At 38.7% G+C, this 21,045-nt stretch overlaps 1 protein-coding gene across 1 annotated transcript in view; it reads right to left on the bottom strand.

Annotated features, from left to right (window-relative positions):
- CPD (carboxypeptidase D) overlaps positions 1-20,374 on the bottom strand; it is an 81,958-nt gene extending 61,584 nt beyond the window's left edge. The window contains exons 1-2 of the mRNA XM_025476228.3: positions 19,522-20,374; positions 12,700-12,947 (exon numbers count right to left, since the gene is read on the bottom strand). Coding sequence (XP_025332013.1) covers positions 12,700-12,947; positions 19,522-20,270 — 997 coding nt within the window. The 5' untranslated portion in view covers positions 20,271-20,374. The remainder of the gene's footprint in view (positions 1-12,699; positions 12,948-19,521) is intronic.
- Positions 20,375-21,045: the final 671 nt, after the last annotated feature.

The following is a 21,045-nucleotide window of genomic DNA, read 5'->3' as shown; positions in this document are numbered from 1 at the left end:
CCTTTTCTTAATGAAATCTCATAAAAGTAAAGCATATTTCCTCTAAGCCTATAATAATAAACTATTCTCAGAAAGCAACTGTTAAGTTGTGGTGTCTACCCAATCTACCTATTTCTAAACTCATAGGAACCCACCAATGTGAATAGTAGCAAACTAACCTTTATTTGCAACACAAAAAAAGATAAAGCTACCCTAAGTTTAGAATGTCACAAAATTTTTATTCACCAACTTCGCTTCAGTTTAGAAATTACATTTTTAAAATCATCTAAAAAAAAACTGGAAGCAAATGAAGATGTTAATTGAGTATTATGAATAACTTGGGATTTTTTTTTGTGAGATGCTACAAATAGGCATTATTTGTTATCTGTGTTAAACTTAACATTTATTTTCCCAATACTAAATGTCAAAGACTCTGAGTAAGTAACTGATTTAGATCTTGTTGTCTTGATTTTTCCCTCAACAACAACAAAAAACCCTCCCTATACAAAGAGTTCCCTGTAGCAGATAATAGCCATTAATCTGTAGATAAGTCTGATGTTACTGACAGCTGCACCTACTTCCAGATTCAGTTAACACATTTGCTTTTTTTAAGGTGATGTCATGCAGCTCAACACAGGCTAAAAGATTAAATATCAGACTTCAGAACTATAGATTTATCCAGTCAAAGAAAATTTTAATTTGGGAAGTGGAACATTCATTACAGGCATGCCTCAAAGCAATAAAGCACTTTACTAATAGCATAAATGATCTGTTATTTATCTAACTTATTAACAATTATAAATAAGCAAGCCTCTATTACCCATTAGTCTCTCTCAGGGGGCTATCTAAACCAATGACCTTCAAACTTGTTTATTCATATTAAAATAATTTTGAAAAATTATGCAATGCTTACATATTTTTATTTAATTTGTATTTTTTAAAGGTTTTATTTATTCATGAGAGACACACAGAGAGAGGCAGAGACATAGGCAGAGGGAGAAGCAGGCTCCTTGCAGGGAGCCCAACGTGGGACTCGATCTCCGGTCTCCAGGATCACGCCCTGGGCTGAAGGTGGCACTACACCACTGGGCCACTGGGACTGCACAAATTTTTATACTTTTAAATAAAACTTTTACATTATTATTTTAGATGTCCCCAAATAAGTAAAAATTGAGGTTTAATTCCTGGAATCATCTATTTAAAACTTGTATGAACATATACTCTTCTTTAACAATAAGAATTTTATATCTTCCCTTTTTCTACTTGAACTTATATTTCTGTTCTGCTTCATCCACAGATTTTTTTTTAATATTTATTTATTTGAGAGAGCATGAGCAGAGGGGAGGAGCAGAAAGAAGGGAGAAGCAGGCTCCCCTCTGAGCAGGGAGCCGGATGCAGGGCTTAAACCTAGGACGCTGGGATCACGACCTGAGCTAAAGGCAGACGCTTAACTGGCTGAGCCACCAGGCGCCCCCACAGATTGTTATTTGAGTGTGACATATTTGTACGGTTCCAAGTCTTTCACTGATCATCCTATAACACTTTAAACTATAATATGTATGTGTATATACTTAAATTTTCCTTAATTTTCAGTTACCTTAATGCCCTAAGTACTAATTTTTGTCTTCCAGATTGAATTATTATAATAACAACTGGCATAAAATTTATCAGAAAGGCAAAATTATAAATTTTAATAAACAATAAACAGGTAATAATTCTTGAAAATATTTTTTTTAAAGATGTATTTATTTATTTAGAGGGGAGGGGCAGAGGGAGAAAGAGAGAATACCAGACTCCCCACTGAGCATGGAACCAAAGTGGGGCTTGATCTCAGGACTCTGAGATCATGACCTCAGCCAGAATCAAGAGCCCCTCACTCAACTGACTGAGCCACCCAGGCACTCCAAAAATATCTTTTAATGAGAAGTTTGGCGTGATGCTTTTAGGATACCATTAAAGTAATCACCAAATTGTCCCTTTTGTTTTGCCCCGAGAGTTTGTAAAACTGAGTCAATATACCAGAGTGAGCTTCAGGTGTGTAGAAAACTATGCCTATATTCAGTCAAGTGGTCAAAGAGGACATGTGATTGAATCTTCGCAGTAAGCACCTCTCTCAGGCAAACCAATTTTAGGAAAGAGTAGGTATGGAAGATCTGGAAATTTCTTTTCTTTTTTTAAATTTTTTTATTTATTTATGATAGTCACAGAGAGAGAGAGAGAGAGAGAGAGAGAGAGGCAGAGACATAGGCAGAGGGAGAAGCAGACTCCATGCACCGGGAGCCCAATGTGGGATTCGATTCCCGGCCTCCAGGATCGCGCCCTTGGCCAAAGGCAGGCGCCAAACCGCTGCGCCACCCAGGGATCCCTGGAAATTTATTTTCTTAAAGTTATTGAAACTAACAGGTCTCTTCCTTCTCCCCACACATACCTCAGTTTGAAAACCAGTGATTTAGATTATTTCCTCTACTCACAAGGAGAATTAACAAAGAAAGAAAAAAGGTATGAATTTTGTTTTGAAGCCTACCTATCTGGGTGTCTCACTGGCTCAGTCAGAAGAGTGTGCAACTCTTAATCTCTGGGTCATGAGTTCAAGCCCCACGTTGGGTGTAGAGATTACTTATATTAAAAAAAAAAAGGGGGGGGGGGATCCCTGGGTGGTGCAGCGGTTTGGCGCCTGCCTTTGGCCCAGGGCGCGATCCTGGAGACCCAGGATCGAATCCCACATCGGGCTCCCGGTGCATGGAGCCTGCTTCTCCCTCTGCCTGTGTCTCTGCCTCTCTCTCTCTCTCTCTGTGACTATCATAAATAAATAAAAATTTAAAAAAATATATTAAAAAAAACTTTAAAAAAAACAAACAAAACCTACCTAGCAATCCGAAGTTTTCTATGTTCAGAAAAAACTGATGTAACATACTATGAAACCTATAATGCTTTAATTCCTTTTCTAGTATCAAAAAACAAGACTGAAAGTGTAACCATTAGAAATCTGTCCAGTAGTACAACAAATTGTGATCAACAGTAATTGTAATGGGTGGCTAAATCTTCTGATCAAAGAATCTATTCATATCCATTAAACTCTTTCATTTGTCTAATAACACATTTTCATATGCTTTAATACACTCAATTCATCTTTATGATGGAACCAGTCCTTATTACTGTTTTCACTACAGAGAGATCTAGCTTTGTTGGGGGAGAAGTACTTTAATAAATTTAACCCTTCATTCAAAAATAGAGAACTAAGGAATGACCCACTCTTCTGCCTCAAGCAGAAAGTCAATAGAAAAAAATATAATCAATTCTTCAGTGTTAAGACTTGAACATAGCAAGTTTGTTTTAACTTGCCTTTGTAGGCCAAATTATAAAGTATGAAACTGTATTATACAAGAATCCTATAAATCATTTACAGAAAAAAACTGCAAATGTATTAAGAAATTTCATTAGGAAAAAAAAAAGAAATTTCATTAGGAAAAACATTTCGGAGTGCTTGAATATAGATTGGCAATTTCCATCCTATATTCAAATTTTGAGCTTACTGTTATTTCTTTAATAAAACTACTTCAAAGGATAATGAAAAGTTCTCACAATTTTGACATATGTGAATAATTTCTTTACTGATAATGAATGAGATATAAAGTGATAATTTTACACTCCCTGAGATATTTTTAAAAGCTAATGAGGATGGTGTTCATAAAAAATTTTAAGTGGGACATCTGGATAAAATGAATGGGGGAAAAAAAAAGAGGTTGCCCTTGAAAAAAAATCCCCATATTCCTGGTCTCTAAATTCAAGTTCATTTTGAGCAAATCTTAACTTGGTCGTTGTATTCTCAGCAACTTTATCTTAAAAATCTATTTCCCTCACCACTCCCACTGAATATATATTTGTTAATGATGTGGTTGTACAAAGTTAAACTAAATTACACAGTTCTGCATCTGTTTTCAGTTCTGTTTAAGTTTGGTCAACATGATCTCTCACACAGGTCTTTGAACTGCATTTTCCTTTTTTTAAAGTAGAATCCCAATTCTCTATCACCTGAGTTAAATAGAAAAAAACAAAAAAAGAAAAAGCACATCTAATTTCTAGACATCAGATCTGAAGATTTAGGGACCAATCCTAAAGTAGTAATTAATGTTTGGTTCTCAACCGTCACATAAGTCTATTATCACATTACAAAATACACAACTGTGCCGCTCCTAAAGGTCAGATTTTAAAATATCAGGCTATACTTCAGTTTCCTAAAGCAAATTCATGACTCAAGTAGAAGCAAGTACTCTGAGAACTGTTTTACCTTTTTGCTTTACTTTCAAATTAGGCAGCACTCAGATTAAAATAAAGAAAAAAGAAAGAGGTCCAATCACCTCCCTAATGAACAAATCAGAGAAGACCAAAAGCACTTTACTAATGCTCATTTGCTTATCTTAAAACATGAACAATGGACTGAGAATTAATATCTGAACTTCCAGCATTCCTTAAAAAAAAAAAAACATCCCAGGGCAAAATGCCAAAAGTACATTCACTTTAGAGGTAAAAAACAAAACAAAAACAAAAAACCAGCCATCTGTTTATTTGTATTTGTATTACTTATATATATATATATATATATATATATATATATATATATAGTTTGTGTGTATGTGTGTATATATATTACATAAATAGAATATATTACATATATAATATACAATAATATATATAACATATATATATATATATATATAATATATTCTAGTTGAATTTCTGGCTCTAGCTCTAGCCAATTAAATTATGCCAGGAAACAATATCAATTTAATTTTCAAAATCATATACGCTGCCATACACTTTCACATCTCAAAACTCCTAAATCTCTTTATCATCTTGACTTCTCTCCCAATCTCCAGGGCCTATTTCCCAACTGCCCATTGGATACTTGTAACTAAAACATCAAGTACCATCCTGATCTTCACTCTTCTCTCACCCGAAGAGAATAGGAACACATGAGCACTCCTCCCATGAGTTTTCCTATTTCCATTATCATTCTCACTTTTCCAAGCTCAAAACCTCCGATTATATCTTTGGGTCCTTCTTTTTGACACTCTGTTCTACCATCTAACAACGGATAGTCAATCCCACAGTTTTTTCTGCACAATTTCTTATATTTCACACACCCTCTTCATCCCCACAGCATCCCTCTAGATAAAGCCCTTATTTCCAAAAAAGACCTTGCTCCAAATAGCTGTAAACACCTCCCTAGTGCCTCCTACTCTAGCACTCTTTCCCCACCAATACATTTTGTGTAAAGATAACTTTAAACAAATAGTACCACATTGTCCTAGCAGGAGACACAAAAAGCTACTAACAACAGAAATGGGTAAGCGTTGTATTGATGGTATCAACAAAAAGCTCCAGGAAGGCAAAAGAGTGACAGCTACTACACTAGAGGTTCCACTAGAATGGAACTGGGGAAAAACATTCCAGAAAATAGCCAAGGTACATGTTTTGAGGAAAGGACAAGCAGTTCAACGACAGGGAAGAAGTAAGAGAGAAGACCAGAAATGTAGGCTTGAGTCTGGGACCTTTAGTGTCCTGCTAGTAAGTTAGGACCTGATCCCGTTAAAATGTGAAACAAGCTAAGATATAAGAATGCTTTAGGTTTTTGTAGGTTTGCTACTTTGCTTATAACATAATTTTAAAAACAAAGTAATATAAGCACTAAGAGAACCAGACACATCTTCTGTAAGTGTAACTAGTGGTAAATTACCTTTCCTCTATACTTCAGATTAGTAAAGATTGCAGGAAAATTAGATATGACAGTATTCTCTTCATGTTCATTAAGGCAGGTTGGTTTATTTATGTTATTTAAATCTACTGTGTCTTTATTGATATTTTTGTCTTTGTGATCTAACAAATACTGAGACATGTTCAAAATCTCCTACTGGGGCGCCTGGGTGGCTCAGTCGGTTAAGCATCTGCCTTCGGCTCGGGTTATGACTCTAGGATCCTGGGATTGAGTCCCACTGCTTCTCCCTCTCCCTCTGTCTGCCACTGCCCCTGCTTGTGCGCTCTCTCTGTGTCAAATAAATAAATAAATAAATAAAATATTTAATTAAAATCTATTGTATTAATGGATTGGTCTATTCTTACTATCAGATATTGTATTTTTTCAATTCTACACTATTTGATTCATTTTTGGTCTGTTTTAAATAGATTCCAATTGTCTGGCATCTTATGATTAATCCATAATGTCCTGGGCTTTGTTTTGTTTTTGCTTTTTGTTTATTTGAGTATAGCTGACATACAATGTTAACCTAGTTTCAGGTGTACAACATAGTAAAAATTCAACAAGTTTATACATTGTGCTATGTTCACTGCAAGTGTAGTCATCACCTATCTCAATACATCACTATTATATCAACTGTAATCCTTATGCTGTGCATTTTATTCCTGACTCATTAATTCCATAACTTGAAGCCTGTACAGCCTACTCCCCTTCACTCTACTTTGCCCAAGCCTCCACTCCACCCCTATGGCAAACATCAGTTTGTTCTCTATAGGTTTGATTTGGTTGTTTTTTTATTCATTTGTTTGTTTGTTTTGAATCTACTTATGAATAAAACCATATGGTATTTTCTTTTTCAGTCTGACTTATTTCACTGAGTATAATACCCTCTAGGTCTATCCATGTTGCTTCAAATGACACAACTGAATTCTTTTTATGGCTGTATAATATTCCATTGTGTTTATATATATGTATATATGCGCATATACGTGTGTGTACATATATACATCACTTCCTTATAGACTAGTCTATTTTTTAAAAAGATTTTATTAATTTATTTGAGAGAGAGAACAAAGCAAGGAGGAAGGGCAGAGGCAAAGGAGAAGCAGGGAGCCCAACCAGGGCTTGATCCCAGGACCCTGGGATCATGACTTGAGCTGAAGGCAGATGACTAACTGATTGAGCCACCAGGTGCCCTGTCCATTCGTCTACTGATGGCTCTTAGGTTGTTTCTATCTTTTGGCTATGATAATACTGCAATAAACATAGGGATGAATATATCTTTCCAAATTAGTGTTTTTATTTTCTTTGGGTAAATATCTAATAATGGAATTACTGGATCATATGGTATTTCTATTTTTTGAGGAATCTCCATACTGTTTTCCACAATGGCTATGCCAATTTACATTCCCATCAATAGTGTACCAGGCTTCCTTTTTCTGCACATCCTCGTCATAATATCCTGCTTAATGACACAGAAAATGCTACTTCAGAATAAGCTTTTCAGTTGCTTTTTGGACCAAATATAACCTTTCATGCTGTTCAAAACAATTTGGTAATTATTCTCCCCCATGTTTTTCCCTTTCTGTCAGCAATCTATTTAAAGCCAAATATACCTCAAAATTTAGAGCACATTAGTGCTGCTCAGTCTGACCTCCACTTTATGCAGAGAATAGCTGCCCACGTGATCAAAAAGCTTATACTCACAAAAAACTGAGTTAGTTACATTAGATGCTATCTGGTCACATTTCATAACTCTCTGCCCAATAAAAGGTGAAGGGGGAAAAGGTTGAAATAAAGTATAAAAGGAGAGGGAATAAAGTTTGATAAATCCACAGAACATTTTCTTCTTCCAAAGGGGAAAAGGGGAAAAAAAAATTCATAATTACCAGTTTGAAAAGTTAGCAGTGGTTTAAAAAGACATAAGTATAAAGCCTATGGCAGTTGACCTAATCATAGTCAGCAACGAAGCTAAGTGTTTTACATCCATTCTCACTTGGGCCTCGTAATCCTATAAGGTAGATAGTATTTGTCATCCTTTTATATATGTGGGAAATGAGTCTCAGAGAAATTCCTTAACTTGCCCAAGATATCTCTTTCACTTTCTCTCTCTCTCCCTCTCTCTCATACACACACACACACACACACACACACACACACACACACACACAGGTAGTCAGTGGCAGAGCTGGGATTCAAACTCAAGCCAGTCAGATTTCAAAGCTCTGTCCTTAGCCCCTATACTACACTGCCTATACTACACTGCCTTCCAAAGTTCTTTTACCTGCAAGGAAATGAAATATAACAGCATTTGCCCAAGTAAACTTCTAAAAATCATATCTAATTGTGACTTTTGATCATATAATTTCAATTATAGGTGGTCTAGGATTACTTGCCATTTTGTAAAATTTTGTAAGTTGAAAGAAAGCAATTTTTTAAAGTTGACCTAAAACTACAGTTCAGTTTCATTAAATTTGGTTTAGAATAAACCATCAAATGATTTTTAGGTCTTCTTAACTGTGAAGAAAGAAAAAAAGAATGATAGACAAAAGTCATACAAATCAGCACATTGTGGTGAAAAAAAAAAAGAGTCTGCTCCATGAATAAGTTCAGCTTAGGTTCTTACAATAAGGAGGCTTTAGTAGCAGAGCATGACTATTCATTCAGAGGCCTTATTAGGATAGTTACTCCCTAGAGGGATCCTGCAGGTTTGAGACACATGTTGAGAGAAGCAAGGCCCACCCTCATAGGCAGGCTGGATATGCTGAGTCAATCCTGGCAACGAGCGTGAACATGGTGAGGCCAGATGACCCCATATCCCATGCTTCTAATATCCTTCCTGATCCTTGGCAGCAGGAATTGTTCCTATTTTGCTCCTACTGCTTTGCTCCCATCACCTAATACAGTATATGGGATGTGGCAGAGGCTCAGTAAATATTTGCTAAAGTAATAAATGATACTGTACAAGTTATTTCCTTTCTTGGGTCTTGATTTCTTTTTTTTTTTTTTATTTTTTTTTTCATTTATTTATGATAGTCACACACAGAGAGAGAGAGGCAGAGACACAGGCAGAGGGAGAAGCAGGCTCCATGCACCGAGAGCCCGATCTCCAGGATCGCGCCCTGGGCCAAAGGCAGGCGCTAAACCGCTGCGCCACCCAGGGATCCCGGGTCTTGATTTCTTATAAAGAAAAAGAGTTAGAGTAGATAAATATATTCACTTTTAGCTCTAAAAGTATATACTTCTTTGAGCTAGAATTTCTTTCTTTCTTTTTTTTTAAGATTTTATTTATTTATTCATGAGAGATACAGAATGAGAGAGAGGCACAGGCAGCGGGAGAAGCAGACTCCATACAGGGAGCTGGATGTGGGACTCCACTCTGGGACTCAATCCTGGGACTCGATCCTGGGACTCAATCCTGGGACTCCAGGACCACGCCCTGGGTCAAAGGCAGGCGCTAAACTGCTGAGCCACCCAGAGATCCCCTGAGCTAGAATTTCTAAATACATCACATAAGGCATCAGTCAGATTACTCCAGGACATCCGGGTCTGAATACATGCCGAGTCACAGGTTTCACAATATCTTACTCACTGCAGTCCTGCATAAGATAAACAAAGTGAATTTGCCCTGTTGAAACTCTTAAAACTGCTCAATATTGCTGGGGCAGGAAGAGATAAAAGCTAGTTGTAGAAATAACAGTAAATGGCCACCCAGCTAGGAAAGGAGAAAAGTTGACATTCATTAAAACAATAATAATGGCAGCAGCAAAATTTAGCTATGTTTGAAGAATCAGAAAAATCTGATATCTGGTTTAACTGAATAATCTTTTTTTTTTTTTAAATATTTTTTTTTTTTGTAATTTTTATTTATTTATGATAGTCACAGAGAGAGAGAGAGGCGCAGAGACACAGGCAGAGGGAGAAGCAGGCTCCATGCACCGGGAGCCCGATGTGGGATTCGATCCCGGGTCTCCAGGATCGCGCCCTGGGCCAAAGGTAGGCGCCAAACCGCTGCGCCACCCAGGGATCCCGGTTTAACTGAATAATCTTACTGTGAAGGCAACACCCTCTTTTTTTTAATAATATAACATAGATTTACCTTCCTTAATCATCAACCAGAAATTACTTTCTGGTTACAATTTTCTCCAAAAAAGAAAAGTAAATTATTGTTAACACATTATTTTAAATAATATCTTTAATTATTATGAAGCAACTTGACTATATCACAAAACCATTAGTTCATAAAGTCAGATTTGATTAAGTATGTTTGCTGAAGATTGAAATGGGATTAAACATCAAAGTCTGTCCCTTATCTATAAAAAAATTAAATGATTTTCAAATCACTTCTAGTTGTTACGGGCAGAAATGGCTTCTAATTATTTTAAACCTCTTATGGATGTTTGCTATATACAAAAAATATTGGTAGAAATACAGGGGAATCAAAAACTCAAAATTATCAAGTCCTCAAATTTAGGATCCAGTTTGGGTAAACAATGCTTCACACATATAAAGTCAAAGAATAATTCAAAGGTTTAAATAGAGGCACATTAAAGAGAAAGTAATAAGACACTTTATAATGTAACTGCCAATAAAAAAAAAAAAGTAAGGACGAGGTAAGATATTTCACCATGGGCAGATTCCAGGAGAAAAAGTTTATACAGAGGACATTTCCATGAATTACCTTTTTCCTTCTGTTTAGTCTTAATAGTCTAAGACTGCATTAAAAAATAGGTTATTATTCAAAGGACATCAAAAGTTTAAAAAGCACAACAGCTGGTCTATGTAACACTTAAAAAGAAAAGGTAAAAAAACTTAATTTAACAACTTTTTTAAAAACAATATTCCATGAAAAGTGAAAAATCCTTGTATATTACTGATAAGAATGTAAAATGGTATACAGCCACTGTGGTAAACAATTTGGTGGTTCCTTAAAACTAAACAGAAAATTACCATATGACCCAACAATGCCAGTCCTGAGTACATATCCAAAAGATCTATCTGTAAGCAAGAACTTTTTTTTTTTTTTTTTTAAGATTTATTTATTTTAGGGAGAGAGAAAGAGAGCATGAGCAGGAGGAAAAGAGGGAAAGGAAGAGAGAGTCCCAGGCCGACTACACTGAGCACAGAGCCTGACAGGGAGCTCAATCTCACCACCTGAGCCAAACCAAGAGTTGCAGGCTAACCGACATGCTACCCAGATGCTCCCCAAACCAGGACTTAAACAGATATTTATATACCAATGTTCATAGCAGCATTACTCACAACAACCAAAAGGTGAAAACAATCCAGTGCCCGTCAGTAGGGGAACAGATAAACAAAATGGAGTATATACATACAATGGAATATTTCTCCATCATAAAAAACAATTAAGTGCTGAATGTATGAACCTTGAAAACACCATGCTAAGAGAAATAAGCCAGATGCAGGTCAAACACATGATTCCAGTTACATGAAATATCTAGAATAGGGAAATCCAGAGATAGAGAGTAGAGTAGAAGGGAATGGAGAATCATCGCTTAATGGTTACCAAGTTTGTTTGGAGTGTTGAAAAATGTTTGTAAGTAGGCAGTGGGGATATGGGTGTACAACACTGTGAATGTAATTAATGTCATTTAATTCTATACTTAAAAATAGTTAAAATAAGTTTTATGTTATATGTCTGTGTGTGTTCAACCACAATTTTAAAAAATTACATGAACCCGACAGATTAAAATATAAAAGGAAAATGTGCCCTTATATAAAAGGGAAAGAACTGGTAAGCATCACATTAACTAAGATGTCCTCCATGGCCACATGGCACATGTACTTTATGTGTGTCCTGATGTAGTATGATGTAATCTATGTAAGTCTTGCTGGAAAATTTGACTAGGATTTAGAATATGGGATGTTCTGTAGGACAAGTGACCTGAACTCTTCAAAGGATTCACCACAATTAAGAAAAGAGAGTACTGATATGATGGTTCTATATTGGGGAAACTACAAAAGCACAAGAACCAAATAAAATGCTCGAACCTTGATTGGATCTGATCTGGAAGAAAAGGAGCTATAAAGGAGAACTGAGGAATAATAAAGAAATTTGACTTATGGACTGAATACAGGATGGTAGTACTGAATTACAGTTGATCTCTCAGTTACATAATGGTATATAGTTGTACATAAAAATGTTCTTATACTTGGAAAATACATGCTGAGGTACTTACAGGTGAAATATTAAGGAAACTGCAACCTACTTTTGGATGGTTTGGCAAAAGAGAATGTGTGAGGGGAAGGGACAGGAGAGGTGTAGCATTCAGGGTAAGATAATAGTGGTGAATTTATTTATTTATTTTTATTTTTTAAATTGTTATTTATTTATTCATGAGAGACAGAGGCAGAGACACAGGCAGAGGGAGAAGCAGGCTCCATGCAGGGAGCCCGATGCGGGACTCGATCCCGGGACCCCAGGATCCCGCCCTGGGCTGAAGGTGGCGCCAAACCGCTGAGCCACCCGGGCTGCCTAATATTGGTGAATTTAAATAAAGGATAATATAGGCCTTCATATAGTCTTTCAATTGTACTGTGGGTCTGAAATTTTCAAAATTTAAAAAAGAAATGCTTTTTAAAAATTAGAATTCCTCAAAATTTCCTCTTTTCCACTTAGAGTATACATAAGAAAGCTAAATGAGGGCAACTGGGCTGACTCAGTCAAGTAGAGCATGTGATCTTGATTTCAGGGGATCGGGAGTTCAAGCCCCATGTTGGGCATAGAGCTTACTTAATGAAAGCAAAGAAAAGAAGAAAAGAAAAAAAGAGAAAGAAAAGAAAAGAAGAAAAGAAAAGAAAAGAAAAGAAAAGAAAAGAAAAGAAAAGAAAAGAAGGGATGGAGGGGGATAGGAAGGAAGGAAAGAAGAAAGGAAGCAAGCAAGGAAGGAAGGAAGGCCAAATGAACAAGGGGGAAAACATAGCAAATTCATAACTTTCCATACCTTCCACATCATACCAATGTGCGCCGTTTGTGATCCCATCTTTGAAAGTCTCATCTTCATCTCCTGGACAATGAGGGGCACCCGTTTTCATTATGGGATGGTTTGATGCATAGGCTTTTGCCAAGTATTTAAAGACTTCATCATCTGAGGTTTTGCTATAGATTCCAGTGGCCTTATGTTCTGGAGAGTCATCAAAAGGATAGCTTGCTACCACTGAGCCACCATGCAGATTTCCAGAAAGCACGAACCTTTGAAAACAACCAAAGCATGTATCAGTAAAAAAAGGCACAGAAAATGTCATGTATTTAAAAATCCTCTTTCATAAATGAATTCAGGTATCTCTTAGAGACCTAGAAAACAACTCTATCAGCTATTGGAAGCAGAACAACAAAAGAAAAGGAAAGAAAGTCTCATCAGTTCAACAAATCTCAGGCAAACAGTTTTTGCAATTTAAGTTAACCTTAAGCAACTTTAATAATTTAAAAAGATTTTATTTATTTATTCATAAAAGATACACAGAGAAAGAGGCAGAGACAGGCAGAGAGAGAAGCAGGCTCCATGCAGGGAGCCCAATGTGGGAGTCAATCCGGGAACTCCAGAATCACGCCCTGGGCCAAAGGCAGGCACTAAACTGCTGAGCTACCCAGGGATTCCCCCCCAACCTTAAGCAACTTTAAAGAATTTCCCCATCATTGAAAAAATAGCTGAAAAACAGTACAAGTTAACGTTTTAGGAGACATCTTATTCAGGGAATTCAAATGCATGTATCAGGTTGAGTCATATGAACCTGCCAGGGTTCAGTCACTTTTTGATCTACAAAAGTGACAGTTTCATATAGTTCAATCTGATACTTGTATTTCATAACATGTTAACATTGTAGAAAACATGGTTTGTTTAAATATTTGTTGAACATGTGAGTTAGGTTAATGACTTTCATGATTTTTTATATTTACTATCCCAAAATGTTTAAGGCACAGAGTCTAATTTAAAACAGGATGTGTTCTGCCCCACAAATACAGTTTCACAATATAGTAAATTCACATTGTCAAGAGAGAAGCTACAGTTGAGAAGACTGGGGGTGGGGAGAACCTGATACAGTGAGCTGCTTTCTGAGAAAAACAATATAGCACAGAGAAGATTAGTCCTTCAGTGCATCACCATAGAAGCAGCTCTCTTTCTAAGCCCAAGACTTCTGATTGGCCCATTAAAAAATAAACTGACATGGAGACAAGGCTGCTCCCATAAAAGAAACATTTTTTTTAATGTTTCTACTTCTAAGTGAACCAATTTATAATTTGGTGAAATTTATAGATACAGAAATACTGAAGAACTCCTTTTATGGTGAAAGCTAAAGGCAAAAACATGCTGAAGCCCTATTTATACATCCTTCCCTCATGGAACAGTTCAAACTAATGCTGTGACTACAGATTGAACACTTTGCTCTTTGCACTCTAAATTGGATTTTCTTGCTTCTACCTCTCTGTGGCTGAAATGAACTGACCTACAGAAATTCTAAAGGGAGTTATATAGAACATTTCTTTCTATATGCTTCAAAGAACCTTAGGCCTATAGTATGTCTAATTTGGAAGGTTATTTTAAGTATGATCAATGTTATCCCAGAAAATATCAAAAAGTGAAAATATAACACAGAATATTCATCAGAAGACAGAATTTAATCAATAAAAACAATGATTATAGACTAGAATAGACTATGAAAAGAGACTAGTTAAAAACTAATATATATATATATATATATATATATATATATATATATATATATATAACTGTAATTAGCAATATTCCAGACACCAGAGGATGCCATTTGGCAGAACAGCAATAACATGGGCTTTGGAGCCACGCAAATATGGGGAAGAACATTCAGTCTCCCAGAGCTGTCACTCACCAGTAATAAAATATGATCAGAAAGAAGTTACTGCCTTTAAATTCATTGAACCCCAGTTTCTTTCTCATCTGTAAAATGAGGATTTTTTTTTGTATTTTTTTTTTTTTTGTAAAATGAGGATTAACGCTACCTGCTTCCCAGGGTTGTTTTAAGAATTAATACACGTAAACACCTTCTAGCATAACAACTGCTTTATAGCCTCTGCTCAACTAATGTTCACTCCTTTGGAGATATCTAGCATCCTACTTAGGGAATCACTGCCTTCAGACTTTCATTCTATTCCCCACTACCAGTGCTAGCATTTGGGTGACAGAATGATACAGAAACAAAACCTAAGTGTATGTTCTAACATTCTAACTCCATTCTACCTATCTAAAAAATGGCATTTTAATACTGCTAAGGTATTGTCAATTTACTTCTGATTTGTATATCTAAAGTAATTTGAGTACTTTTCTCTCCCCTTCTGATTTTGGGAAAGTTTAAAGAAAGCTAGGCCAGTTCAGGTAATCCATTCAGCAACAAATGTTCTTAAGAGTCAACATTCTGGGCACTAGGGAATATGTCAGGAAAAAAACATTAAAAATGCCCTCATGGCACTCATATTCTAGAAAAATAAAATGGATAACTGCATATTCTAAGTAAGTGAAGCATACTACTTTAATTGTATATTTTCGATTAAAACATTAAAGTCTGGGATCCCTGGGTGGCGCAGTGGTTTGGCGCCTGCCTTTGGCCCAGGGCATGATCCTGGAGACCCGGGATCGAATCCCACGTCGGGCTCCCGGTGCATGGAGCCTGCTTCTCCCTCTGCCTGTGTCTCTGCCTCTCTCTCTCTGTGACTATCATAAATAAATAAAAATTAAAAAAAAATTAAAAAAAAAAAAAATAAAAATAAAACATTAAAGTCTGAGATTCTCTACTAAATGCTGTGGTTTTTAAAAAAAACAGATTTTTATTTATTCATGAGAGACAGAGACTCAGGCAGAGGGAGAAGCAGACTCCCTACGGAGAGCCCAATGCGGGGACATGATGAAGGGGGATGGAGGGGACCTCAATCCAAGGACTCCCGGATCACACTGTGAGCTGAAGGCAGATGCTCAACCACTGAGTCACCCAGGAATCCCTACTAAATGCTGTTTTCACTTTGGCATTTTTTAAAAGATTTTATTTATTTGAGAGTGAGAAAGCACAAGCCAGGGGGAGAGGCAATGGGAGAGGGAGAAGCAGACTCCCCGCTGAGCAGGGAGCCCGATGGAGGGCTCTAACCCAGGATCCTGGGATTATGACCTGAGCCAAGGCAGACCCTTACCCGACTGAGCCACTCAGGTGCCCCTGTATGGCAATTCTTGCAATGCTTTCCTGAAATATTAAAATGGCCTAACCAAATGCTTTTAGAACAACAAAATACACGCAATCTATATAGGTAATAAAATCCAATTGTTAGATTTTCCTCCCTTTACTTATGTAGTCTTAAAAGTATGAATGCCACTCATAAGGATTTCAAGACAAAGGGATACCTATTACAGTAGCTAGAAGCTTATCACTTTTAGTCTTTATCAAACCAACTTTGCATGTCAATCCAATTTTATTTGAAAGATATTTTATGGTTTCCATTCAAATCAATTCTTTGAAGTGTTCCTCATACTTGACTTCAGTATCATATATTATTCCTTACATAAGATTTAAAGTACCTGCTAAATATAAATGTATGTAAGCAAGACTCTATAGATATTAAAAAGTTAATCTCTAGGTTAACATTATTATGTCTTGGATAACCCTACAAATAACTTTTAAAAATTATGAGAACTGGAGTGGCATCTGGGTTGCTCAGTCAGTTAAGTGTTGGACTCTTGATTTCAGCTCAGGTCATGATCTCAGGGATAGGGGATCGAGCCCCACATTCAGCTCAGCACAGAGTCTGCCTGAGATTCTCTCTTCCCTCCCTCTGCCCCTCCCCTCCCATGCTCTCTCTCTCTAAATTTTAAAATAAATAAAAAATAAATAAAAATTATGAGAACTTGAATCTGATAAACTAAATTCTAAAGATTCAAGACACTATAGTTAAAACACAAGCCCCTCAAAAATACCCACCCCCAGCAATATGATAATGCTTTTCAATAGCATACCAAAAAATCATTTACATGCCAATCTCCTATTAAAGTCTAAACAGGTATATTTAATTAAAGAAGCCTAGTGTGCCAGAAATGGGGGTCAAGAAAACTATAAAATCTTTATTTTAATGATGGGGTTAAAATCTTGTATATTTTCCTAAGTGCATGTGTCAATTATCAGTAATACAAAAACACCCATTGGATTATGTATAAAGTGAAACAAAGAAAATAAAATTCACTATCCGAAGCAGAAGGAAGTAAGTCTTAAATTCTTACATACCCGAAATAGCAACAAAAATCTATTTCTAATATAGCTGGGTAAATACTATATCAAGAAATTATTCAAATGATTTCAGAAAATACATTGAAAAAGATAATTTTCCCATACAGACTAATACATTCAGTTCTTAAATTTCCTATTCATAGAGCTCACTCTAGGCATCAATCTCAAATTGCATGTATGCTTGTGTTTTTAATTTTATTCACATATCAGTGTCTTTTGTTATTAATTTATCATTAAAGATTATCCATTTTGGGATGCCTGGGTGGCTCAATGGTTGAGCATCTGCCTCTGGCTCAGGGCATGACCCTGGAGTTCTGGGATCAAGTCCGACATCAGGCTCCTGCAAGGAGTCTGCTTCTCCCTCTGCCTATGTCTCTGCCTTCTCTCTGTGTCTCTCATGAATAAATAAATAAAATCTTAAAAAAGATTATCCATTTTGAGGTAAATTGTGAAGTTAATTTGTGAAAACTGAGGATAGATGGATGTACTTTTCACCCTAATCACACACTTTCCCTTCTTATTAGAGTTACATGTGTGAAACATAGTTGGTTACCATCGGGTGGTCCATAGCTATGGAACAAAATGACTTTCTGTCTGATGCCAGCAAACACAGATTAACTTTTAAATTCGTACAAGCTCCTATCATTGAACTAACTGCCCCAAATCAAAACTTATGTTATTTAAATACTGTGATATGAAAAAGTTAACCAGAGAGCAAATTTTTGATCCACATTTAAAATTTAAAGCTTTTGGTACAGCCTCAAGGTGACTTGCACCAAGGCAAAGCTCATTTTCATTTTCACCGCAAAACTAATACTGAAGAGAAAAATCTAGTCATGGAATTTATATCTCTGCAAGGGTCACAACAGGGCATTTTCATTTAAGCAATGCAAACAGTACATTCGATATATCATCTCAGAAAAGCCCTGGCCATCACAGCTTCTAACAGCAAGATACACATTAAAGTCATGTTTCTTAGGCAAATGTTCAGAGATCGTGACATGGTTATCTTTAAAAGAAAAAAAAAAAATCTTCTCCAGGAGATGCATGTGAAATTAAATACCTACAAGGGATCTCAAAAGGAGGAGTAAAGTGAAAGGTAGAATATTAAAAAAAAATCTAGGGTTGTCATAATGCCTACGAATTTTCTAGATCTGCTCTATGTATTTAAATATTACAAAAGAGATGATCCCAAGTCTCATAGAGAAACTTTTCTGTTCATTATTACTTTTATAGTATCTGTCACTCAGAAATCTTCAAATTGAGATGGCAAGATTAACTATTGCCTCGCAAGCCTTATGAAACACAAAAATTGGGGATATGCTAGCGAAGCTTATACTTGAAAAGGGTAGAAGTACACGCTCACTTCAGACATTATTCCATTTGGAGTAAGTTCTTTTATTCCTCTCCTCCTCCTTTTTGCTGAAAATCCTATTCATCTCCTGAGACACATCTCTTGAGACATGGTTCAAGTTCACCTCTTGCACAGAGATGATCCATATTATTGCAGCCCACACACATTTTGCCAGTAGGAACAATTCCTGTAAAGTTTAACTGGATACATAAACACACCTCATAGATATTTATAATATTCTCTTGTTATATGACAATTTCTTGAGGTCCTATTGCTTTTAATTTTTACATTCCACATAATGCTTAATGACACTTAAGGTGTGTGTTAAATGTGATAATTGGGCATTCAGCCCACTAATAAAGTGCACAAATGGCATCAGAAACCTTCTGGAGAATCAAAAATGAAGCAGCTCACAGATGATAGTACCAGCTCTGTGCAAGTTCTCCAGCCATAGCCATATATTTCCCTAGCGGAGTCAGAAGTAAAGACTGGGAGTGAACCAGTGTCTGTCAAATAACCAAGAGGACCCAGGGAGTGTCACTTATCATTGATCATTAATGGGTTACAGTCTCCCTCTATGGCTAAGAGCACGGACAGAGTCAGATTGCCTGAATCTAAATCCCACCTACACTCCCTACTGTGTAAATTATTTAACCAATCTGACCCTCCGTTTCCCATATATGCAAAACAGGGATATTAATGATGTGTATTTCATGAGGTTGCGGCCAACATAAAGTGAGATCACGCGGTCCAGGGAAAGAGCTTCCTTAGCACGTTGCCTATGGTAATAAGAGCAATATTGATAGCTTATCTATAAAATGAGTGAGCTGACCTAAGTCATCCTTAAGTTCTCTTCTACTGCTCATATTCTACGGTCCTGTGACAACAGGGACCAGAATGCCGGAAAGGAGTCTACCTTCTAGCTCAACAGCTCTTCGCACCCGTAGAACAAAAAGGACAGCCTCTAGGCAGCGCTTCCCGGACTATTAGCGGGACAGGAGGCTAAGCGGCCTGGGCCCTGTCCCGGTTGCGGGGTGTCGCCTTCCACCTTCACGACCCCGCCCCTCAGGCCCGCAAGCACAGTCCGAATGCCTACGGAGTGCCCGACCCAGCCTCTGCCCTTGCAGGCCCACGTGGATGGGCACGGCGCGGGGAGGTTTACCACACTCACTTGTTCCTGCGGATCCAGTCCATGAGGGCGCGCACCTCGGGCACCTCGTCCAGGGCCGGGGGCTCGCCGGTGCTGAACTGGTCGGGGAAGCTGCGGTTGAGGTCACGGCCGCGGCTGTTGTCGCGACCACTGGCCCCGGGGGGGCCACTATCGCTGAGGCCGCAGTCGCCCTCTCGGGCGCGCTCAAAGCCGTCGGGGTTGAGGCTCGGCAGCACGTACACGTCGGTGGTGTTGAGCAGGCGGACGAGGCGCGGGTCCCCGCGGCGGTAGCCAGCCGCCAGCTCGCGGGCCAGGTAGATCAGCACCTGGCGCGACACGGTCTCGTCGCCGTGCATGTTGCCCACCAGTTTCACCTGCGGCCGGCCGGGCAGCAGCGGCCCCGCCGCGTCGGGCCCCGCGTTGCCGTCAGGAGGCGGCGGCCCCAGGCCGGCCGTGAGGCGCAGCACCCACAGCGGCCGGCCCTCCACCGAGCTGCCGATGCTGAAGAGGCGGGCCAGGCCCGGGGGCCCAGCTGCCGCCGCCTCCCTCAGCGCCGAGCCCAGCTCCTCTTCGTGGTAGTAGCGACTGAACTGGCCTTCGTCCGCCTCGGCGCCTGCGCTCGTCGTCGTTGTCGTCGCCTCCGCCTTCTTGATGTGCGCTGCCCGGGCCGGGTTCTGCAGCAGCAGCAGCAGCAGCAGCAGCAGCAGGAACAGCAGAGGCGGGAGGCGCCCGGGCCGCCGGGGCGGCCCCGCGTCCCAGCCTCTCGCCATGTTCCAGCAGCTCGGCTCTACCCAGCTGGGCTCCTGCGGCTCGGTGCTTGGTGCTCGGCGAGGCGGGGGCCCGCCGGATCCCCTCCGCGCCTAGCAACCCCCCTCCCGCCCTCCAGCCGCAGCCAATCGTGGACGAGCCTGCTGAGGCGTCACGTGGGGGGCGGGGCTTTCCCTTAAAGAAGCAGGTCCCTCTGGGCGTGCCTTTCTCCTGTCCCGGACGAGTTGGGTCACTCTCTTCCTTCCTTCCTTCCTTCGCTAAGTTTCCTCTCGCGCTCTTTTCCCTCCTCCCCGTTTCCTCTTCTGCGTTTGCTCCGCTTGTCCTCTACTCGCCCAATCTCTCTGTTATGGCTTACTCGTTAAAGTCCCACCCACTTTTCTCTGAGTACTCTTACTAGCTCCCTTCCCATCTTTGTTGCAGTTTTCCCCACTGCGCTTTAACGCTTAGAACCGACAATCAATCGGAAGAATCAAAGGTTCCAAAGAATCAAAGGACTAAAAACAAAACAAAACAAACAAAACAAAACAAAACAAAAGGTTCCAAAGAATCTACGTTTAAGGAGCCAAAGGATGCCTTAGCCCTTTCCACCCTGAGCCCTTTCCCCTGGAGCCGCCCTGCCTTGGCTTGAGCCCAGCGCCGTGCAAGCCATTGAAGACAGTGGGACGCTTCAAGCTCACCTCACAAGGCAGTCCATTCCAGAGTTTAGTTTCTGTGTTGAAAGAAGGTGTCTCCTTTATGTTTAGCAGAAATGTGCTGTGTAGTAGATTCCCTTTGTGT

Source organism: Canis lupus, chromosome 9 (genome assembly GCF_003254725.2).
Source record: "Canis lupus dingo isolate Sandy chromosome 9, ASM325472v2, whole genome shotgun sequence".
In the NCBI taxonomy this organism is placed as follows: Eukaryota; Metazoa; Chordata; class Mammalia; order Carnivora; family Canidae; genus Canis; species Canis lupus.
Note: the sequence above shows the minus strand (reverse complement) of the source record. Positions and strands in the feature narration are given on the sequence as shown.